Source organism: Aspergillus lentulus (genome assembly GCF_001445615.1).
Source record: "Aspergillus lentulus DNA, contig: Alt17, strain: IFM 54703, whole genome shotgun sequence".
Taxonomy (NCBI): domain Eukaryota; kingdom Fungi; phylum Ascomycota; class Eurotiomycetes; order Eurotiales; family Aspergillaceae; genus Aspergillus; species Aspergillus lentulus.
In genome coordinates, this window is record NW_028322112.1 from 1,270,021 (window position 1) to 1,293,984 (window position 23,964).

General features: G+C 50.1%; 6 protein-coding genes across 6 annotated transcripts; 2 read left to right on the forward strand and 4 right to left on the reverse strand.

Annotated features, from left to right (window-relative positions):
• Positions 1-307: 307 nt before the first annotated feature.
• ALT_9423 (non-reducing polyketide synthase spyA) lies at positions 308-5,887 on the reverse strand (the record flags this gene model as incomplete). The annotated part of the gene is made up of 2 exons (XM_033559403.2): positions 308-5,197; positions 5,261-5,887. 2 exons carry the CDS (start codon positions 5,885-5,887, stop codon positions 308-310), a joined length of 5,517 nt encoding a protein of 1,838 aa, XP_033415294.2.
• A 6,149-nt stretch (positions 5,888-12,036) lies between these two features.
• Positions 12,037-14,484, reverse strand: ALT_9424 (putative endoglucanase; the record flags this gene model as incomplete). The annotated part of the gene is made up of 1 exon (XM_033559405.2): positions 12,037-14,484. The coding sequence occupies one exon, from the start codon at positions 14,482-14,484 to the stop codon at positions 12,037-12,039; it is 2,448 nt and encodes an 815-aa protein (XP_033415296.2).
• Positions 14,485-15,264: 780 nt separating this feature from the next.
• ALT_9425 (glycosyltransferase family 2 protein) lies at positions 15,265-17,064 on the reverse strand (the record flags this gene model as incomplete). The annotated part of the gene is made up of 1 exon (XM_033559406.2): positions 15,265-17,064. The coding sequence occupies one exon, from the start codon at positions 17,062-17,064 to the stop codon at positions 15,265-15,267; it is 1,800 nt and encodes a 599-aa protein (XP_033415297.2).
• Positions 17,065-19,849: 2,785 nt separating this feature from the next.
• On the forward strand, positions 19,850-20,899 carry ALT_9426 (uncharacterized protein; the record flags this gene model as incomplete). The annotated part of the gene is made up of 1 exon (XM_089600610.1): positions 19,850-20,899. The coding sequence occupies one exon, from the start codon at positions 19,850-19,852 to the stop codon at positions 20,897-20,899; it is 1,050 nt and encodes a 349-aa protein (XP_089455107.1).
• A 526-nt stretch (positions 20,900-21,425) lies between these two features.
• Positions 21,426-22,212, forward strand: ALT_9427 (uncharacterized protein; the record flags this gene model as incomplete). Its single annotated transcript, XM_089600611.1, has 3 exons — positions 21,426-21,593; positions 21,647-21,850; positions 21,907-22,212. 3 exons carry the CDS (start codon positions 21,426-21,428, stop codon positions 22,210-22,212), a joined length of 678 nt encoding a protein of 225 aa, XP_089455108.1.
• Positions 22,213-22,819: 607 nt separating this feature from the next.
• Positions 22,820-23,760, reverse strand: ALT_9428 (acyl-CoA thioesterase; the record flags this gene model as incomplete). Its single annotated transcript, XM_033559409.2, has 2 exons — positions 22,820-23,596; positions 23,647-23,760. 2 exons carry the CDS (start codon positions 23,758-23,760, stop codon positions 22,820-22,822), a joined length of 891 nt encoding a protein of 296 aa, XP_033415300.2.
• Positions 23,761-23,964: the final 204 nt, after the last annotated feature.

Below are 23,964 nucleotides of genomic sequence, written 5' to 3' on the forward strand. Positions count from 1 at the left end.
CTAATTTGGAAACATTGAAATGCAATGATATAAATGACAAGCTGTAATTAGGGACGAGAGAAATCATTAAGGTATCGAAGCAAATAAAGTAGACAGAACAACATTAATCGCAGATGATTGGCCGTGCGGTCCGGAGATACATCCGGTATTAGGGCTCAATCTTAGGGCTTGCACCTTCCGTCGCATCTCTCTTCTGCTCCTGCATTTCAGGCTTCCATCACACTTCGACGGGATCAAAACGGAATTACCAACACAAAACACGCGCAAATATAAGGTACATCATCGTCCAGAATTCTAACTGCCTTTATTAATCCAGATACGTCTGGCTCTTTCGCTCCGTCATCTGTCTAGAATCCACCATAGAGGGTGCCATGTGGCTAGACGTATGAGACTTGGATGCCAAAATAAGCCGAGCGAGTCCACCCATCGTCAGCTGGGGACTCAGTTGCGTCAAATCCACCTTCAAGCCAAATGCTTGTTGCAGGTCGGACTCGAGTTCAACGGCGACCAATGAGTCCAAGCCGAGACTTCGAAGCTCAGTTCCAGGGAGTATGCTCTCCGTGATGTTCAAGCTTTCCGACAACATCCTTGATAGCTGGGCAAGCACAGCCTCGCTATTACTTATAAACCGTGCCTTCGCATTGTCAGAAAGTGATTCAGTGGATGATGTACGTCGGCCGAGAGAGGATGAAGTATTACGAGTGGCAGTCGTCGTTCGCGAAGCTCGAGCAAGGCGGTCGTCTTGCTGCGTCTGTATTTCTCGGCAAAGCATCCCAACATCAAGTTGTCTTTCATAGAGGAACACAGGTTTTTGGAGATGGAACACTTCTTGGATTCGATTCTCCAACTCAGTTGCAGCAAGGGAGTCGACACCGGCTTCCATGAGGGGTGTGCTGGCAGAAATCTCGCTTGGGGGAATTCCAGTTATCTCGTGGAGCAGGCTACTCAGGATAGAGAGAATGTTTGAGACATTGCTGTCATTCGAGTGTCGGCAAGCTTCACTGACTGGGCGGTTTACCGCTTCTGTCTCGACTGAAAGTTCCGAAGTCTGACTGTTGAGACTGGCTCTTTTGACGATTCTATCGAGGGAACTGGTGGTAATCCGAACGAACCTTGCGCCAAGTATGACAACAATCAGTTGCTTACTGGTTGAATCAAATACAAACGTGTCACTCAGGAGCTCCCTGGGTCCGCGGGGTGTTTGTCGAGTATAAACAGTCCATGGTCCCATCTCTGATTGCAGACTCTTGAATGTGACCAACTCACTCAGCCCAGAGCAGATGAATACATCATCTCTCTTGCAATCATCCCGGCACAGCGCCAGTACTTCTGCGATCAATGCGAACTGGTCCATCACAAGCGGATCACACACTACTATCTCCGAGTTGTTGCCACCAATTGCTGGCATCTCCAGCCGGGCGACTGCTGCGGTGCCTTTTATGGTCATGGCTTTGATGCCCCTATAACAAGGCTTGTACTCGGTCACTTTCTCGAGTACTTTATAGATTAAGCCTTCTTCCATGGAAATTGCCGAAGAGTCATCAAGACTGTCCTGGATATGGCTGTTTCCGATTACTCTCTGGATCACTGACCACTGGGGCGCCATGTCGGATTTGCCATGTCGCTCCTGCTTGAGAGAGACCGTTCCTGTCGCGTGACATATGCTCTGGGCGACTTTTTCAGTAATGATCGAGAATCCCCAATTGCACGATCCGATGTGTTTGAGCCTGAGGCCAACACGTGCACCTGGAGCGTGCCCGAGTGGATTATGGATTTCCAGATTCAGAACCTGTACATGAGCGGACGCCATCGAGCATTCGCGGCCGGCGCAAATGGCCGTGGCCTTAGCGGCCAGCTCGACAAACACCGACACAGGACACAGAACCTCCCCAAGGACTTCGCGTCCGTTCATGTACCTGCCAAAGTCTGGATGACAATGATTGACTCCGAAATGCAATTTTCGCGGTTCTCCTCTGTACCTTTCGTCCCGCAGCAAATAGACCAGTGGCTTGTGTTCGTCAGAAATGATACTCTTCCTCTCAGAGTCGTTTTGGCCTGCTTTGTCAGAATGTAAAAGCCAGAATGCTGTCTCGTCAAATTGGTAACCAGGAACATCATAAGAGTCAAATGTTGTCTTCTCTGTGTTATGATACACCCAGAACTGCACATTAAGGCCTTCATTCCACATCTGCATCGTGGTTTCCGTTAGTGATGCCAAAGGTTCTGATGAATCCAATTGTAGTCGATGGAAAGAATGCCCTGAGCTGCTCTCGGTCCCGAGGGCGCACTTCACAAGTGCTATGCCTCTGGATCCGACGCCTCCTTCAACCCACGTACAAGGTCCTAGTTCTTCGTCAACTCGAGAAATAGCATCGAAGAAATATACTGATTCGCGTGAATGACGAACAACCATTTCGGGAGTGAACTCCTTCCAGCTGCCGCCCATGAAGCATGTTTCGATTGGGATATTCGGCGCCGCATATGTAATACTCCGTGCCAGAGCCATATAGTCGGCCAGCAAGCAGTCAACAAGCTCAGAGTGAAAGCCGTGGGTAGTCTTTAACCTTCGAGTCTTACAGGATGTCTTGGCTTCGAGTGTCTGGATGGCTAGTTCAGTACCAACCAGGACGTGGTTCCTGGCCCCATTGAAGCACGCAACCTCTATCTTATGAGCTGGGACTGAGCGGGCAAGCTCGAGAGCTTCTTGCCTGTCTAGCTCAACGGCAAGCATACAGCCCCGTTCTTTGCCCCATTTTTGCTGGATCAACCTGGCTCGCCCTGCAACTAGCCTGAGTGTATCGGCAAGTGTTGTAACCCCTGAGATACACATTGCGGTGAACTGGCCAATGCTATGGCCTATGACACGCTGGACGGGCAATCCCGCATCAAGCCAAGCAGCCGCACAAGCGTACTGCAACGAGAAGAACAGGCAATGAAGGATCACAACATCCTCTATCGGCTGTTGGTCAAACAAGAATGGGATCAGGCCGCGGAGGCCCGTTTCGCGGAGTATCTTGTCGCACTCATCAATGTGTGATCGCAGCAGCCTTGAACCTTCATACGCCTCTTTGTGCAGGTAGACAATGTTCCCGGTTTGGCCTGCAAAGACCAGAACAACCGTCTGGGGCTTAGGTGAAGGCGACGACAGTTGCTCAAGTCTCGCCTTCTGTCCAAGTTTGCTTCTCAAATCACTTAGCGAACGTGCAACGAAGGTGATGCGCTGTCGAAGAGTCCGATTCTGCGTCCGAGCCACACTGAACGCGATATCTGACAAGGGGGCGTGGCTGTTTTCCAACCACTCACTAAGGGCAGTGCAGTACATCCTGAGACTCCTTTCCGACTGCCCAGTTATCAAAAATGGGTATTCAGAGAGTCTGTGATTATTGCCAGCACTAGACTCTGACCGAGGTGGCTCGCAAATAATCACTGCGGCGTTGTTCCCCGCCGCCCCATAATTGTTGATGCAAGCAGCACGGAAAGTGGCCTTCCATTCGAGTTCATTAGTTGCGACTGACAAGTTGTCCGGCTCGAGTGGCGGAATCGATGCATTCAACGCGGTGAAGTTGGCCTGTGGCGGTATCCGTTTGTTTCGGATCATCAACAGCACTTTCAGGAGCCCTGCGATTCCGGAAGCTGCTCCTGTATGTCCGATGTTGGCTTTGACAGAGCCGAAATGCAACGTGGGTCTCGTCCCTCCAAAGACTTGTTGAATACTTCTGCATTCCACTGGATCTCCTCGCGGAGTACCAGTGCCGTGAGCCTCAACGTAGGTGATGTCCTTGGGTTGCATGGCTGCCAGTGACAGGGCCTTCCGATAGAGGTTGACCTGCGAGCGTGATGTTGGGACAGTGATTGCGTCCTTGCCATCGCAATGATTCGCTGCCGATCCCACAATCACGCCTAGAATATCGTCATTGTCGGCCACGGCGCATGATAACTTCTTCAACATGACAAAGCCACACCCTTCTCCACGGCAATAGCCATCAGCAGAAGCATCGAATGGACGACAAGGGCCGCCACTCCGACTTAGAAACCTGGCTGCCGCCAAGTTCTGTTGCATATTCGGACAGGATATTATGTTAACTCCTCCTGCTAAGGCCATGCGGCATTCGCCCATTCTGATATCCTTGCATGCCTGATGGATAGCGACAGCTGACGAGGAACACGCCGTATCGATGGTCATCGATGGCCCCGTCCAGCCAAAGTGGTGGCTTATGCGACCGCTCACAAAGGCTCGCGCAGTGCCTGTGAAAGAAAATGCTGTCGGGGCATGAGAGCAGACGTTATGATCATAATCGGAACCTCCGACGCCAACGTAGCAGCCGATATTCTTATCTTTGATGCCGCTCCCGAAGTATTCAGATGACTCAACAGCTTGGTACGCCACCTGCAGCGCAACGCGCTGTTGCGGATCCATGTACTTAGCTTCCCGTGGGGATATCCCGAAGAGTCCGTGGTCAAAGTGGCCTGCACTGGAAAGGAAGTTACCCCGTAGAGGTTCTTCCAGTGGTCCCTTTCGCAACGACTTGTCTATCGCAATTCTGCCTTCAGGATGTTCCCCTACCATTGTGCCTCCTGCTCGAATGAGCTCCCAGAATTGCTGCATAGTGTCTGCACCGGTGAATTTACAAGCAGCTCCAATGACAGCAATAGAGTGCTCAGGGTAGTCATAGCGATATTCATCATTCACTGATGATTCTTGTTCATTCGGCGAAATAGTCGAGGTCAATGGCGGCGTGAGAACTCGAAGGTTGGCGGATGCGGTAAGTGATAGTGGGAGACAGCTCACAAGGCCCAACTCCAATATGAGCGGCTGCTCAGTTGTCTCAGGCTGCGAGATCAAGTTGGAGACAGTCTCTGCCATGGTTGAGTACCAGTCAGCTGGTTCTGTCAGCACGCATTTCAAGGCAAGCTCATGCAGCTTCTCCGCTGATGTGATCAGGTCCCCGGTGGTGTTGTTTCTCAGCGGGACCAAAGGCCTGTTGATGATGGGGAAACGTAGAGACTCTTCGTTGTTGCAGATTTCAAGGAGATCTTGAAGAATCTCGGCGTGCTTTCTGCTATGGTATCGTCCGTGGATGGGAATTTTCGTCAGCTTAGCGTCTCGTGCTGCCAGGTCGGACCGCAGAGATAACACCTGCGACTCTTTAGCTGTAACGGTGATGCTTTTATCGTCGAGCTCGACAGATGTGTATACCTGTTGGATGGTGTTAGCTTGGCATGCTGACTTTGGGTGGCCGCATCATGTCTCGGTACGCACACCAGGATACCCTTTCAGGACTTCTGTTACTCGATCTTTTCCAGAGTTATCCTCCCAATGTATGATCATACAGCTGTGGACGTCTGCGCTGTCATACGTCAACTCGTCCAGGTCAACGTAGGCACCCACGCACGTGGCTAATCTCAATGCGACAGAAGCGTTGCACCATATGTCTCTTTCCGTCCTCGAGCATGCCAGAGCGGCAGCGCTGAGAAAGCCTATGCAAAGGCCCTGGAATCCGCCTTTACACGTCGATTGCAGAACACGCTGATGCCTGTCTCCTTGGGAATCGTCGGCATCCAAGGAGTGCGCAAATCGGAGATATTGAACCAGATGAATGATGACTGTGAGCGGTGCTAATAGGATGTTTGGCAAGCCTTCCGGTATTTCCAAGGACTCATCCTTAGCCCAATCTTTCAACTTTTTCAGAGGTTCGTCGTTGACTTGGCTCAAGACGGGCTTGACCTCAACCAAATGCGACCAAAACTGTGGCAGGTCATCCACTGCCTTGGCAAGCTCTTTCAACTTCGAGTCTTTGAGATTTGATTGAACGCGCTGCAGGCAGTCTCTTGAGGGCGGAGGGGTCTGCGAGCCGCAAACAACCGTGGATGGAAGTGTTGAAGCCATGGAGAACTCTGCTCTTTGCTCCATTGAGAAGCGATATCCTGCTCGTCACAGGGCTTTACAGGGTCGATTGTTCATTATCATTGATTGAAGGACTTGTTGCCGGATCGATGATTATTGCACAGGACGTCCATAGAAGGATATCTTGATCAAGTCTTTGCTATGGGAATGCATTCGCGATTATTCGTCCAGAGCGTAAAGATATTGGCCGGAGTCATTTTAGTCGAGGATCTTGACATCCAACTTGAACTGTCGCAGCAACTCGATTTGTCCATTCTCGGTCAAGGTACAGGCTCCTATTCTCCACCCGATGAACACGAACCAGCCCGCATGCCTTCTTGTCCCTTGCATCCTCAGAGCCATCCGCATCTGCAGGCTCATAGCAAGAAAGGCCGGCCAAGTTTGCCAGTCGTCAAACATTAAACAGGAGACCGGATATGGATTCATAAATGCTGCGTGCTAAGCAAGGGTGCCTTGCCAACTGATAATTTAAGCTTCCGAAAGGCGAAACGAAGTGGTTACAATCATGCTTGATATTTTCTCAACCATTCAATGCGTCTTGCCTCAATACGTCCAGGGTACCTGGAGAGAGTCAGCCAAAGCCCTGGTCCTGGACAGCTTAGGTGGTTGTGGCGACAATCTGATCTAATGGAATGAGACACTAGCGTAAGACCATATCGCATGCCCAGGGAGCCATGTCACATACTGCCCGGGGGTGTTCCTGTCAAGTGCAAAGATATATTATGTCGGACGTTTCATTATCCAATAAAGAGTGCAGTAAGGGAAATGCAGCCTTGGCTTTTGTCTGTCCCACGATTGCGTCAAGCGGTCCTGTCCAAGCCATTTGGGCTGCTTCGCAATGCTGATCATCCAAAGGCCATTCCTCCGAGTATGAAGTGCAGCAACTGCCATGGCTCTAAAGTGGCTTTAGCCAATAAACCGCCACAGATCTCCAGCCGTCGCCATTCGTCCGAAATTCAGGCCCTAGCTACCTTCTACCCACCGGCGGCCTGCGGGCCAAAATATCAGATTGTAGGGAGCCTGTTTGCTCGTCCAGCCCTATCAGTCTATCTCGGGTCTCAATAACTTGACGTGTCCCATGCGCGTCGTGGTTTGGTTCGAAATTCGTCGGTTGAGATTGGAATGTCGCTCTTGGGTTCAGATATCACTGACAGCATACCTGGACCAGCTGATGATATTGGAACCTCTGCACTGATTGACCGAAGGTCCAGCATAGCGTCTCCTCTGCTTGCATGTTGCAGAATTATCTGTCATGGATTTGATATCAACGAAAATCCATAATTGGTGTCTCGCATCAGTTACTCCTGTGGATGTCCTGTAGCTCTGGATTGGCAGGAACCGAATGACAGCCGGTATGAATTGCGGTGCTCAAGGTAATTGTTTGCTACACGGAGGATATCAATTCTGGTTACCTGCATGACCATGCTGTCAGTTTATGCATTCTAAAGCTGAGTTACGAAAAGCAAACCCAATCAGGATCTATCTATCCTTCCCGTGGGAAAGCACTGCCATATATTTTAGATAAGGTCCGTCCATGCCGCGTGGATGATGTCAGATATGCAGGGTCTGCCCTGATAACGCGCAGATTCAAGGTCTAGGTTATCTAGAACCGGACGGAGTAAGCATCCCATTTGTGCCTGATATCATTCATCGCTTATCAGACACGATCTGCACTGTCAGCAGGATTTAGAACCCTTCATCTGGGATAATAATCTGCATCCCACTCTAGGGACATGGAACTTCTGCCATGCATCAATATGCCTTTTCCTGCTAGAAAGTTCTTTTGAACAGTGCGCGTTGCTGATGATCAAATATTGCTTCTGAGAGGTTGTCTAGATCTGCACTAGGCTGTTTGTGCCCTCCTGCTCCCTCCTAAAGATGTCAACAGTAAGATTCATTAGACACACCCAAATTGAACAGCGACGCATCATACCCATCATCAGACTAGGACTGCATGCCGAGTCATTATGGTGTTTGGTACGAAGTATTCCGGAATTGCTGGAGGCTAAGCGCCCACCTTGCTTCGGAGAAGAGAAGTTGGCTTGGAAATTTTGCTATGCATGTCTGGGATTCAACTAAAGCATGCTGGCTATCTCTTTTGCCAGGCGGGAGAAGTCTAGAGTCTATACGAGCACCTCGCAGCTTACTATTCCGTTATTTCGAGGACTACAGGCGAGTTATGCCATGTATGGGTGCCAGGATGGGACGCGGTGATTGGGACTGCCTCTTCACGCCGATGGCGATGCGCAATTGGCTAGAGGGATTCTATCAGGGCCGTTTGCGCATTCAACTAGGTATCAATGGAAGGTGAATTGAGAGATTCGTGCCCGTCTGAACAAGTTGGGAGCTAAGAACCTCGTTCATGCTTTGCCTCTTTGTTTGAGGGATAGTGAGTTGTTCCTGAAAACACTCAGCGGAACCATTCATAGGGCGAGTAATCCAAACTTCAGAACATATGCTGATAAGAGCAGAAGTAATGGCTCAAGTCTAATATGTCTTGATACTAAAGCAAGGTCTACTTATCTGGGTGGAGTAGATTAGCAATGGAGCGTGGTGTGATGATTGTCAACCCTAGTGATATTTCTAAATGATCCTGACTTTAGGTAGACTATAGTCCTATTATCCCACTTCGTAGTTCAGTGTTAGCAAACTGTATGTTCTTCCGACCTGTTTCTGATACTCGAGCCGTCACCCCCCACCTCTTCCACTCCGAGGTTTCTGCCTTGACTGACCTGTTGCTCGGTGCTCCAAATCGTAGACTCATTCTACCGCTTTGTCAGCATGCAGCGTAGCGAGATGCACACATTGCGTCGCACAGTAGGATTCCTAGATACAGAATCCGCCCATCTCCATGACAACACCAAGATGCTACCACTACGTCACACCATATTTCTCTCGTTTATGGAGTACACACTCTTCTTCTTCGCCTCTCATGCTTGGTATTTGGTCTCAATATTACCGTATCAGTTGTACGTCTAGATTGCTGGTTACTGTCCCTCTATTCTCATAACATCCGTATTGCTAACAGGTGTTGGGCTGGTGTAGGAACCTATGGGTATCTCAGACTTAGGTCCGCTGTTTTATACGCGTTGGTCTGCAAATTAGGACACTCAGACTGAAACTCGGCCTGAACACAGTCCGAAATGACGATGGCACCAACGCAGAAGATTGTAGATCCGTATTGGAACGGTCTGGTAAGCCTTGCGATAGTGGCTCCTTTCAACGCATCATGTAAGTAAAAGGAAAGCGCCCTGAGGTATTAAAGTCTTTTCTGATCAAGTCTGCGCAGCACCGAGTCCTCCAACGTCGCCGACAGGACAATGTTCAGAAGAATACGCACTGCACATAGGCCCTGCGACTGTTGGGGCTTTTCTGGTTTACGAAGCACGCATATTTGGGTGGAGGGTTCGGGAAATATAATATCTACATAATGATCGAAGACGAGCTCTGCGCACGCGGCACCTCCACTGTGCAGAGTACGTCAAACGTAAGAAGGAGGCAAAATACAAACGCAGCTGCATTCGACTGACCAACGAATGGTACCACATTGCAAAACAAAGAGATTAAGAGGTAGCAGATGGCGTGCCCCTCTGAGTCTGTCAAAGAGCATGGTTAGAGAAAATCAAGGGCAAGCTGCCGCAGCTAGACTCTGAGAGGGAGGAAGACGATACACAAGCAGACGAGGATCTTACAGGTTCCTCGCTAGGATATTCTATGATGAGTTCACGAAAGGCTCTCTCGGAGGCAAAACTACAAGTACAGCTGCAATTAAGGACCTTGACCAACCGTCGGATGACGCTCAAACATCACTATACACACAAGCAGTGCCGCGTTCAGAAGTACTTCGCTCTTGTCAAGCAGCAGGGCTCTACTTTCCTGGCTTCGATAATTTCGGAGGCGCTCAAGCCGTATCACATCTGAGTCTAGCTCTTGTCTGCGAGGTAGTTGTTGGAAATCGTCTTTCCCGTGGCTTCTGCTTCTGAGATGTGGCGTTCTGGAGTAGCACTGGCTCTCCGCCAGTCTCTGGTGTCCGTATCAATGTTGAAACTCAAGTGCTAGTCTCTTCTCTTAGTCCTTGTTTAGGCAAATTGATTTGCTTCCAGATCCCATTATCCGACTACAAACCTGATAGACATTCAGCGACGTCTATGGGTATATTGTCATACATCCGTGAATACGAGCATGCAGCTGTCTTCCGTCTTAGATTTGGCATAGAGCGTCCTTGGCGTATATCGTTCAGTTTCTGGATACGAGACTTCTCTGAGGAGTCAAAGAGGTGAGGCCAATACTAAGTAGATATCTCGTATTTGCTCATGTGAGGAGCTTGCATAGCGAATCCCGAGTGGGAATACATACTATCCTACTTTATCCTCACCATATCTGCTCTCCAGTATCGGCCCGGATTGCCGTCAGCAATGAGCGTCTCTCGTCTGCTCAGGAGTCAAGGAGGTTGAACCAAAGATATAAAATGAGCACAACAGCCAGCAGGAAAGGCATCTTCAATCAACAGCATTTCAAGATCTACGCAACTGTATCCAGCAAAAGAAGTCTCTCCTCGGAAGCTCAAATCCAATCTCTCCCCAACATGAAGATCACCGCTCTGCTTGCTCTCGCTCTTGCAGCCGTTGTTGCGGCTTCTCCTGTTGCTGAACCGGAACTTGTTGAACGTAAGCTGCACCAATCTCAGCCACGACTGCCACGTCGACTTCTATGTCTGTAATATAGAGCTGACAGCACTCTCCCAGGTTCGTGCAAGAGCAACTGTGCCTCTCTGGCGTCGAGCTCCTGCTCCAGTTCTTGCGCTTCGAGCCCTAGTTGCTATACCGCCTGCTACAGCGCCAAGTACGCTGCTTGTGTTCGTGACTATTGCTAGAAGCCGACAATGGAACATACGGAAGAGGGGATTTAAGCTTGGGAAGTCATGGGGTTTACGTTGTGGGACGCTGTGATGGCTCAGACGCAGTGAAAGTTATATACAAGTTCAGTCAATATGCTGCTCAGGATACATGCGAGCACGGACAGATGTATGCATTGTCGAGCATTTCTTGCATACATAGGAGAATTTGACTTGAAAGTAAGGAATATAATCTATCACTACTCCTAGTCTGCACAGACAAAAGGCGGGGGAATATACACAGAATTCTGAAGATTAAATGTAGCTCCTTGTTTATTGAAAGCAGAGTTGGCAAACAATGAATCATAAGTACGATTGTGAAGATTAATAGAGGTCATTGCAGATTGTATTCACCGGTGGTAGTCTGAGTCATACTATACTCTTCTGAAAGTCAAACATCCATCATATATAAAAGGATGACATAGTATACTACTTTCTCCATTCACTGTCCATTATACGTTCCCTTCTGTCTCACTTGTTGCTCCCTGGTTGCTACTTGAGTACGTACATGAGCTACACTTCATCGTTCTTCCCCGCCTTGTCACTGTACGATCCTTAGCGAAATATACCTCCCGAACTTCTTGCATTTGCTCCCTCTTTTACGAGAGTCTGAGGAAAGTGAGGGGACGACGGATATTGAACGATAGCTCACAAGCTGAGGCCCTAATCCGTCCACAAATTTGCCGAACATCTGGCCGTACCTCTGGCCGTACCCATTGATGTTGACTGATTTTAGAGATTATCAACATCGATCCGTGTTTTCAACTGTCACTGTTTCCGAAGTCGCCCGACCACGGCCTACTGGTCGGCTTTGAAAGAGGGGAGTAAAGAATTGTCGGTCTCATTCAAGCAACGTTTGGAAACAACTGGAGACTTCTTTACCCGTTCAACGTTGAGCGGGTGGAGGCAGAGGCCCTCCCAGCGATTGTAATCCTCGTGGATTACCTTACGCGGGCCAATTGGTCTGTTTTGGACTCGAACATAAAAGCATTACACGAAAGACACTGTCAGTTTCAGACTGTCGAGGTGGATTTCCTTCCCAGAGACCTCAGGTTCCTTAATGGGACGGCCTCAGCGCATTTACGAGTTGAGCCTGTACTTACTCGAGATATGCCCTGGCCAAGGCTTTTACCTACAGGAACGTTTCCCTCGACACGGCGGATACCAGTCTGCTACTCGAATGGGAGAAAGGAGAAAGGAGTTTAATGTCATCTAGAGCAATTTTTAACATGACTAATCAAATACCTCCAGTTCCCGGTACATTCCCCTCCTTGTCGGATCGCCGCGGGGCAATGTCTGCGTAGAGAAGACCACGACCGCCTGTACCGAGATACACGCGTCCATACACTCGAGGGTCTCCCTGAATGAGATTGAATCCTCCATAACGGTGTGTATCATCATCAACCCTGTCCCATGTGGACCCGTTATCATCTGAACGATAGATCCCATAATCACTCTTATTTGGATGGCCAGGCGAGCCTCTGATGAACAGTGTCGGCTGCTTAGACCCAGGAGCTGCTGCACCAACAGTGATCAAGTCGGCGACTGTTCCCTTGTGCGTGATGCGTTTCCAGCGCTTCCCAAAGTCGGTGGTATGATAGACTCCATTGCTACCGAGTGCTAGCCAGATCTCGCCTGCCCTGTCGACGTTCACGACGGGGACAGCGCCGGTGTGCGCAGGCAGTCCCAGCTTTGTTGCATTGAAAGCATCATAGGAGACGCCGCCATCAGTGCTGACGTACCAAACGCCACTGGAGAAAGCGTAGAATGTCTTCGTCTGTACGCGATCGGCGCTAATGTATGGCGTCTGCACCGTCAGCCCGCGAGGCGATGTCCAGGTCTTGCCCCAGTCATTCGAGGCGTACGGCCCCGAGTCATTCGCTGCCGGAGCCACAGCCTGCACAGATGGCGAGACGACGTACATGGCCGAAGTCCAGACGACGTATTTTCCGGAGGCGTCGATAGTCATAACGCCTGGGTTGGTGGAGCTCGTGTTGACACCCTTGATGCATGTCTGGAACTTGGTCCACTCGCTTCCTCCGTCTGTCGAATACGCCCCTTGGCCACATCCGTCCGGATACTGATGCCCGCATGGCCCGCCGCGCACAATCACCTCCGGCCGCTGTCCCGCCCAATCGAGGGTATTCAGGTTCGAGAACACAGGCAGGCCGAACATCGGCTGCGGCGTGTCGAGATCATCGTGCCGGAATCCGTTGATGTCGCCCGCCCCGCTAAGGAGATGCGCTCCCTCCCGGGGACTGATCATTGCCAGGGTGACGGTTTCCTCGATCCCTTGGGCCTGGATGTACCATTTCGGTGCTAAATTCTTGTCAGCCTGGGCAATGGTATCAGTCGCCCAGATCGTTGCGCCGGTGCCGTATAGGACATGGTCGGCGTTGCTCGGGTCGATGAGCACGGCTGTCATCCACCAGCCGAACTTGGTCAATCCCTTGACGGGAGAGGGTGCGCCGTATCCGCCCCACTGAGGTCCCCAGTTGAAGCTCAGCCAGGGGACCTTTGTTCCGTTGACGAGTGCTGCTTCGGCGATCGGATGGCCCCAGTACCCTCCGCTACCTGGTGGGGTCGACAGCTGCGAGACGTCTTTCCAGCTCTTGCCTCCGTCGCGGGAGAGGTACACGCTATCCAGCGCTGGGCCCGGGTCGCGGTCAAGCGAGACCACGACGACAGTATCTGGGTCGTCGGCTGCGACGCTCAGACCGCAGTATCCGCCTGCCGGGAATGCCTGGGGGGTATACGGTTTGGGAGATGTATTGTTAGCATTAGGTGTTATGTCCACCCAGGTGGATGCTGTCGTGTTGTAGACATGCACCGCGCCGTAGGCCACTCCCCATGGTCCAGGATAATCCGCATAAGTGACGTACAACGCTCCATTAGATGCCAATACTGCTTTCATCGGCTGGGGGCCCGCGCTCTGCGGCTGGGTCTCGTTGGGGTAGACCAGCAAAGACGGATCCCAGTGCATTGGCTGCCCTGGTATGGACTTCCAGTTCTTTCCCCCGTCGGTCGTATAGTACAATCCACCGGGAATGCAAGCGCCCACATAGATAGTCCCCTCATGCTGCGAATCAAAAATAACAAATGTGATTCCGATCCCGTTGGCCGCCGCATCTGGGAAGTTCGTCACATTCGTCCACGTCTTCGCGCGATCACTACTCTTCATCAACCCAGCGGTGCGAGTTCCCATCCACAGCTCATTCGGCCTGAACGGGTTAACCGCGAGTCTCTCCCCATTATTCCGACCCAACTCATTCGCGCCCATCGGGAAGGGTGCGCGGTATCGCGTAAAAGTCGCTCCCCGGTCGTCCGACACGAAAACCGCGGAGTTATTGGAACTCAGGTACCGGCCCTGCGCGAGATACAAGCGGTTCGGATCAGTCGGATCCATGGCCACGCTCTCCGTCCCGAGCAGATTCTCGTCCTCGGGGCCGATGAAATCGGTGAGTGGAATCCATTTGTTCAGCCCTTGTTCCCAGCGATAGGTGCTACCGATGTCGGTACGAGCGTACAGCAGGTTCTTTTCGGTTGGGTGGCCCACAATGCCAGTGATGTAGCCGCCTCCTGTGATCGCGACGGATTTGAACTCGTACGCCTGTTCGGCAGTGCGTGCGGCGGCGCTCGATGCGCAGAGCACCGCCAGCCCTAGCTGTTGGAGCCAGTATTTCATGATGGTGATAGCTCGATCCTTTGGAATTGCATTATAGCGGAGAGACCACAGTGTATATATGCAATGGATCGATCACTCCGCCGGGAAGTGACTAGATGAGACACCCACATCGCGAAATTACACGGCTTCCGGTCCGCCTGTCCGTGCTGGCTTGATCCACGAAAAAAAAAAGGTACGTCGTCCGCGGCCTAAACTCTTCTTCAGATTAGCTTCTGGGCAATACGGGGTCCCCCGCAGAGTAATGAGTTTTTATGCGGAGAACATTGCTGCTATCCCGCATATCCGCCGTGATTGGTGGCAAAACTGACACAGGAATCATATTGCAGCTGATTCCCGGCTAAATACAGAGAGGCGAGATGATACCAGCGCAGCAGCGTCTATTGGATTGGTTCCTCACCCCTGTCTGAGTTGTGCGGTTTTGCCATTGAGTCGCTGCCATCTAAGTTCTTCAATTTGTTTACAAAACTCTGGTTAGCACGGTCATATTGTCTTCTACTTTCACACTGCGAGCTAAACTAGGTTCTCCCACGGACTGCCTCCTACGGAGTCAATTATAGTGAGGCTTCGAAGGGATTTCTGCTGATGCCTAGCCTGAGAATCTACGTTCCAGATGGGACGGCGACACTCGGTTGCTGATGCACGTTAAAGAAAAAGCGGAAACATCAAGTCCATCTATCATGCAAACTTCCTATAACTCCATGCTAAACAACAATACAGAGATGGCGCCATTTTCCGGGTAAGAATGAACTCAGTGACTCACCAGCTTCCTGTCAGCTTCCATTATCGACCCCATACATCCCTGACTGTGCATCCTCCTGTCGCACTGCCAGAATCTGAGTGTAACTTTCGACAACCGGGACACCGCTGCCATTTGGACGAGCTGCTGCTCGATGTGCTCGATGTGCTCGATGTGCTTGAGGACGACAATCTAGTCATGGGTTGAGCCTGCGTTTTTCGTGCCTTGGTGCCGACGGTGGAAGTCCTAAACTGCACGCGATTAGATCCTGAAGCATTACCTCCACTGCCCGAGCTGGAACTACCGGCTGTCTTTCTCTGGCGTGACGAAGGCGGAGGCGGAAGCTGCACGCCGCCGTCGACACTATCGTCGCTGCTGTCGTCAGCGTCGTCGTCGTCATTGTTGCCGCCACCAGGTTGGCTATTGATGGAAGAAAGGTTCCTGCCTCCCCAGTTAGTCTCCCAGAAGGTCAACCCAGCATACAGCTTAATCAAACTGTGGAAGTAGGCAAAGAGAAAATAACCGGGCAGCATGATGAGATCCTGGGGCTCGCGGAGGAAATAGGCCGTTAGCTTGACCATCTTGGTGCAGAAGATCCAGGCCGCGAGATATTTCAGATTATCAGCGGTCCCGAGCGGGCTTCTGAGCAGGGTATACGCCAACGCACCGTCGTAGAACAGGGCGAAATTGACGAACGAGGTCCAGTAGACGGCGTACACGCACCATGGCTGGGTATACCAGACCGTCCTGTCAGTGAACAAGCTGGCCGAGTTACTGCGCCAGGTCGTTCTGACCCAGCGCAAGCACTGAGAGAGGAACTTGGGATACGTACCCAGCGTCGTCTCGATCATTGCGTCGGGGCAGTACTGGATCTTGACCTTCCACCCATGTCGGACGTCCCAGCGGGTGATGAAATTGTCGTCGTCCGCGTTCAGGGGACCAAACAACCCGAAGAAGAACCGCTCGTTCGTGAATCCGGCAATGAACTCGGGGTCCTGGAGGATCTCGGACCGATGCGCAGATGTGCGGCCAGAAACGACAAACACACCATTATCAATCGCGTTAGTGGCACGGATCTCAAAGTTGTGTCGTTCCAGGTATAGCGCACCAAGCATATTCCAGAACGATCTGATGTTGAATCCGGTGTCGGTACGGCGGACGCGCTTGTTGGTTCCGACGATGCCCACTTTCGGGTCTTCGAACGGCGCCAGGATGGTCGGGAGGAAGCGTTCGGTGGGCCAGAAGACGTGGTCATCGAGCAGGACGGTGATCTTGGTCTTCACGTATCGAATGCCTTGCGCGACCTGTCGGCGCTTGTTTGCTTCGTCGGCGATTCTGACGGAGATTTTGGTATTCGGGAATCTCCGCTTGTAGGGGGCGATGATGTCTTTGGTCAGTTTCGTCAGTTGGTCTCCAACAGTAACAATGATGATGGCACCTGGTTTGTTCCGAAGGCATGAGGTGATACACTCTTCAAAGTCTCTGTTCTCGGGATCAACAGTGGGGAGGATGATTGTGCAGTCAGATGGAAAAAGGGTAGGGTTGCTGGGCACAGGGGTGGGGCGGTAGAAGAGCCAAAAGGAGATGAGATGGATGATGAGGCGGAAATACCGGAAGACGAACAGATGAAAAAAGACAATTGTCATTCGGTCGTAGAGAACGTCATCTCTTCGAAGGTCTTCGGGTAGAATGCCAGCTACCCGTGTGGTTAGTGTCGTGTGTATGTCGTGAAGGGTCCGGCCGGTCGAGTGCATGAAGTACGCAGCGGCTGCTGCTGCTACCATGAACATCCGAGGGTGAGCAATTACCCAAGGTAATGTGATAAAGGCAAGAAGTCCGTACATCGTTGAAGCGATGATTGGAACGCTGTCTGAGGAGTGAGATACGTTGCTTCAACTTGGAGTAGTAGTCGACGGTGTTGATGAACCTGTAGTCTCCGGGAATTTTCGCGATATTTGAATCCAGCAGAGGAACAAAGAGGCCTCAGATGAACCAGACAAGAGAGACAAAATTCACTATTGTCAAAGCCATTGTGAAAGACAGTCTCTGATGGACCCATGGTGAAGTGAGATGTTTCTCTGCAGAACAAAGGCCTAGAGACAAGGGACATAGAGTTTTTTACAAGACATTTGCAAGCCCATCATAACGGCTAACAGATACCAGAGACAGATGGTTGAGAATGAAACAGTTTAGACAATGCATTATATGCTTTGTTCAGCTAGGAAAGAGGGAAAGAGAACTAAGGAAGATATGCCTTTCAAAAATCTCAAATGCCGAAAAGAAGAAGTTTCGGGGCCTTTGTCAAAGCAATACATCATTCGGGCTACCCATGGTAGCAATTAGCTACAGAATCCTTCCTTTTCCCAAGAGGAGCGTATTGATACTGTTCAAGTCAAAGAACAAGGGAGCGTGATACCGAGCATAAACCCAAACTAGGATATGAGCCAACAGTCGATCAATACATTCTTGTATGGACACTGTCGCATGATTCCCACTATCTAAACTTCGAAGTTCGATTGCATTAGAAGGAAATCCAGTAATAGTTATTGTAAGAGGGTTCAGGCATGCCAACATGCCATGCGGTTGAATGATCTGCAAATAACATCGATGGCTCACGGTTCAGATTATTGATAAAATATACTGGAAAAAAGGACCGTGAAGCTCCATCTCTAGAGCTGGCGTTTTGACGGTAGTAATCACGCCCTCCAAGCTATGCGCCTACAGATTTGCTCGGGAGAAATTCGATCGCCAGTCGACATATGATTAAAAGTAATGCCGGAGTGGGCAATTGTGAGAATGCGGCCATTGTGCGGATTGGTACTCAGCCGGAGAGATGAGATGACGAACGATGGACTTCATCAAGCCCAGCAGTTTTCCATCTAGGTCTCAGTGAGCAAGGCAGACTACACAGCGAAAGCCAATATCGTACATGATTAGGGAGAAACAGAGATACTCATGTCCAGCTTGGGCTATATAGAGCAAGGATACTAAATCCTCCTAATAGCTAGCGATATAGCATTGGGACAGCGAGCTTCGGTGTGGATATTGCGATACGGATTGTGAAGATTCAAGATAGGTGCATACGGGAGCAACGAAGTTCAGCCACTGGGGACCTACTGTGTAGTGGCTCATTCTAAATGACATTTGGCACATTGTATATGCCAGCACTACTCGCGTCTTCATCCATGACGGAGCGGCTAGGGTCCCTCCAAACATGCAACGCTGGTAAGGAAATGAGCCCCCAGGGCGTAAAAGAGTTTCAGCAATATTGTGATGGGTAGGCACCTCTTGTTCCATGCTAAGACGATGCCTCACGATATTGGCACCTCTTGAAGGAGAGCTTTGCAAGGCCTCACGCCTAATATGTACGAAGTTATAGAATCTTTTCCGGAGATCTGGAATAGGACAGAGGGGCGCACGCCACTCCAGACTGCAGCAGAAGCGGCAAACATACTCCTGACTGCCTGTTCCGATGTTCAATGCGCTGGCTTCGCTATTCTATGCAAGAACAGTACTTCAGACCACAGCATCCAATTGCGGGCGTATACCTTAACCCGTTACGCCTTCTCCTAGATGCGGGAGCAACATAAATGTCCCCACATGTCTGAAAAGATGCGTAACCGCACTGAAGGAAGTGCACGCTCCCGCATCGCCTACTGAAAGCCGGATGACTATCAAGGGGTCGCTCAGAACCGCCGTTTAGACAAGGTGCTCATATAGCTGAATAAGAGGACCGTAAGACCCGGCCAGACACAAATCGGGTTCAACAAGCCATTCCTCTAATTAGAAAAAATAGCCATGCTGTCGGGGTAGGCCACATGAGAAAGAGATCGCAGCGCCAGTAACTGTGGCGTTAAGTTCCCAACTCTCATGAAACGAGTGTTTACGCGCTAGTCTGTTATAGAGAAAGAAATAGGCATTTTAACCGATTGGGACATTTTGCTGATATTCATTCAGTCATCACCGATATTGGGTGGTATGCAGTTCAGCAAGGTCCTGAGGCTATTTAGGACCTCCCAGTCTTTGTCAAACTTTTCTAAAACCTCGCTGCACTTAAACTCAGTTATTAAGTAATAGGATAAAGAAAGGTTATATCTTCTGGTCCGTCTCATCGAGTGGCGGCTCGCTCTCGAGGAGCTCGCATGATCTGAAGACAAAGAACGATGTGGCCCAACATCACGTTCTCTTCGAGGTTTGATCCTGCCTTTTTTTTTTTTTTTTTTTTCTTCGGCTGGATCCCTGACAAAGCGCGGAGAGTTCTCGGAACTTTATCAAAGTAGGTGGTTTTCTCAGCGGCGGCGTTTCTTTGTTGATACGTCTGGGCGGTGCTTTGTTATCGAGTATACACAGTAAGACTCGACGGTTGAGGAATATCCTATTCCAGACGGTCTTGGCTTGTATCATGGTTTCGAGATATCGGTTTGAAAGAAATCGTCTTGAGGATTGATTGAAGGAACCCGTCCTTTACTCCAACTTGAAACAGACATTTCCTTGCTTCTTGCCGGAAAATCATTGTGCATCAACTGTCAATACACGAGACTAAGGTTCAAGTCTTCAGATATATAAGAGCATGTTTCGGCCAGGACATGTTGATCTCAAACCCATGAACAACTGGTCCATACGCTCAAGATGGCTGACCTCCGGTACCGCAAAGAGGACCGCGTCGACATGATACACCGGACCTACTCATGCAGGATCTCTCGCTTTCTGGATGCTCATGGGATTCCTAATGTGCTCTGGGGAGAGCATGTGATGAATATGTTTCTTATTCCCGTCGTGACAGATGTAAGTTCCCCTGTTTTCCTGAGGCACCACAAACTACAGGCGGATGTGCTAACCACCGGACAACAACTACAACAGGGCATCTACTTCATCATCCCCGACGAACATATCGACAAAGCACGCGACCTCCTGGTTGAAGCCGGCTTTCCTCCCTGCCAGTTGGGGAAGTATTGCGGCTTTGACTGGCCCAAGTCCTGCCATGGGATCCCCTACGCGCACTTCAATATCGTGGACCGCGGTCCCATGAACTACTACAAACCTGAGTTATACGGCCCAAATCCCCGCGAATGGTACACACTGGAACTTTACAAGAAGTCTGAGATGCTGTGGGGAGCGCCTGAGATCCCACTCGGCCCACCTGCCCAGAATGACCCAGACTACTGGACAATTAATGATGAGCGTCTTCCAGAAGTACACAGAGGATTCTGTCTAGGCCGCGTGGTTGAGGCGGATTATCCAGTCAAGATCCCCTCACCAGCGCGCTATACTGAGTCGCTAACCCTCCTGTACTTCCGGGATAATTATCCAGAAGACACTTTCAGAGGGAGCTACTGGGATTATTTGCTACTGGACATGCATGAAGTGCTGCAGAAGCACCGCCTCTTTACACTGAGGGACCTTCCGCCTCGTACTCGCAGCTGGTTCAAGATTTTGACCGAAAACATACATGAAAGAACGCATGGGGATGCCGAGGAAAGGTTTGGCGAGGAGATGAAGAAGTCAGGCGAGGTGCCCGAAAAAAGTCCCTGGCCGTCAGAACATAGAATGCCCCCTGGATGGCGTGAAGACCTAAAACGTTTGGACGAGGAGGAAGAGGAGAGGAGAAAGAAGAAGGAGGAGGAGGAAGAGCAGACGAGGAAGAACGAAGAAGAGGTGAAAGAGGAGCAGAATGCGTGATTGAACGATGGATGAGCTTTGCAGCTGTTTTGTGTCTGTCCTTCACTTGTTTTCTTATCATTGCTGATTTCCATATTCTGAGCATATGTATGTTTAACTCGCTTATTCATTACGTCAATCAATGACGTTGTTTACCTTGTTCTGTGACGTTAGGAGAAGTTTCGCCTGAGACTAATTTAAGTGATTGTGGCATAATGAATGCTTCCAAGTTGTCTTGTATCAGGATGGTTCACAACACCTCCCCATGTCCACCATAACTGAGACAAACTGTATGCTCTGGATAATGTGAATAAAGGACTAAAAAGGAGAAGATCTTTATACATCCGCTGTGCCTCTGTGTGTATTCTTAACCATGTTTCAAAGTGAACATCCATCGCAAGATGTAGTGGTTCTTGAACTAGACAGATGACCATTAATAACAGTATCAATTTTCCCTCTTCACAGGCTCAGTCAGTATCAACTTCATTTCATCCTGTCTCTGAGTCTTGCGTTACAAGCAGTATCCCGGAAACAAACAACTCTTAAGATGAACACGAGTTACTTGCCTGACGATATCCTTGACGCCGCACTCAAAAGTGCAGCAGAGACGCTCATTCAATGCCTCCAGACAATGCCAGAACTAGAGGGAGCTAAGGTTGCAATTATTGGTGGGATGGCAGTCCGACACTATTTGACAAGCTACCGGGGAACCTTCGTGAGTGGACTGAAGAACCAGGTCTACCAAGTCGTGCTGACGAGGGCATGCAGGATGTGGATGTTCTACTTTTCAGGCCTGACCGTCCCATTGACTACAAACTGATGCGCAAGGAGCTGGTCTCCCGGTTTTCAGGTTTGTTCAAGGAGCGTGCAGAGCCTCTGCTCTTCAAATACAAACCTATGGACGAGCTTAAGAACAGACGTAAGGCCAAACGTTCGTACTTAGTGCAGGTGGACATTATTCCAGACTATTTGGTACGTTTGCATGCCCTGTCAGATGGATGAAGTCAAACTAACGCAATCGAGGACAGCCTCCCTACCTGCCTACCCAGGCAATAGCGCTGGAAGAAGTGGACAGAGGCCATCTGCCTTTTGTCAACCCGTTGGACCTTCTTGCCTACAAGGTCCATTGCTCCAGTATGCGTTTCAGTCTCAAGAAACAAAAACAGGACGCCGAGGACGCGGTGAGGCTCTGGCAAACTTATTACGGCGAAGAGTATGTCCCGCTGAGCGAAGAACAGCGAGACGCCATCGCTTCGGGGGTGGATCTGATGGCGGAATACTCTAGGCGGTGTCGCTTGAGAAAGTGGAGGCTGAGACAATGGGTAAATGCGTGAGAGAGGGGCATTTTGGTGGTGGGTTCAAACGATTCGAGATATAGTATAGAGCAGCTGATGAGGTCCTGCTGGTTAGAGACCGATCTAGCTAATGATAACCCATCTGCGGGTGTCTACAAAGCGTTTTAATATATGAGAGATCCATACACCTTGGTAATCTCAGTCTCGGTTTAGAGGCAGCATTTTGCAACAGCATGTTGCCACGGCCGCCCATCAGACTGGCGGCGTCTGCTCCTGAATCAATAGCAAATGAAGGACTCTATGCTTCCCAAGTCACGCTGCGCTTTCCATCAGGACTGCAGAGACAGCAGCAAACAGGTAATATCCAGAATATAGTGATTCAATACCCTAATATATGATTCTTCGATGTGTTCCTTTTGTATTGCTTTCAGGGACGGCTCTTTTTAGTAGGCTTGATTTGTTTTCAGAGGCCAGGATTTTTGGTTGCCTGTTTGATACATATATTTTGTAGGTGCACTTCCATGGATGTAATTATTATACTCGTCAAAGGAATCTATATCTATGCAAAATCATGGTACACATCTATAACATCCTGTCCTAAGGACATAAATTCAACGCTCAGTGTATCTCGACCGTTGATCGCAGTCTATGCAAACGCAGGGAGTTTCATCTTCTCCATGTAATCATCCAACAACTTCTCCTCCTGGTCGACGAATGGTTGAACCATTTCCTTGCCTTTGAGAACCTCCTTGTGCAATTGCTCCCACTCACTGTTGTCATCCCAAGTACGACCGGACTTGATCTCCTTGCGCTGAGTGAGCGATCCATTCTCACTCGCAGTGCCATTAGCAGTACCATTCGCTGCAGGCGCACTCAAAGGCTTATACCCAGCCGCCTCAAACGCATCATTAGGAGGAACAGTATACCTCCCCTTCTTGAGCACATACTTGCTAATCGAAACGGCAAGCAGCCTCTTCCTTCGAACCTCGTCCGTTTCGGCCGACGCCTTCTCTCCCTTGCGCGGCTGCAAGAAGTACGTGACAATATAGATCCACTTCTCATCATAGGAAGCAATATGCGACTGGACCTCATACTTCATGTACGCCGGAATCTCGCGCTTGAAGCTCGTGTAGACGCCGCCAAGAACGAAGTGGAGCGGGCCGCGCTTGCCCTGCTTCTGCAGACGCTTCTCGAGGAATGCGGAGCCCTTCATTACCAGTGAACACATGAGGGCTGTTCGGGAGACGTCCAGGTCGGAGAAGTATGTCGAGTTGGACTTGTGCATGTTCATGTCGATCTCCATGATTGGCGCGCGGGTGAAGATGCTTTTTGGTTTTATGAGGTCGCTGCTGGGTTTTGGCGATTGCTCGACGGCGGGGGTCATGAGGTAGCCATTTTGGAAGAAGTAGCGGTAGACGCGGATCTGGTTGTTATTAGTATATGTAGAAAACAAGACGGTGGTGACTGTCTTACATGCCACACGAAAGGCAGGGTTTTGAGGTTGAGCAATGCGAACCCGATTGCGAGGGCTTTCCAGAAGGTGAGAGACTCCCACAGCGAGGTGGCTAATGATAGTATGGATTTCATCTTGTATTACTCCCTCCACTGATTACACTTTGATATGAATATGCGCAGAACACAGATAGAGAACAAAGGGAAAAAGAGGAAGATATCCTCAATGATGTAAATTTTCTTGACCCATATCTTATCTGATTAGGTGATCTTGAATTCTACGAAAATCCCAGCGAAACTGCCAATTCAACCAATCATCTACGAGAGGTAGTTGTGTTG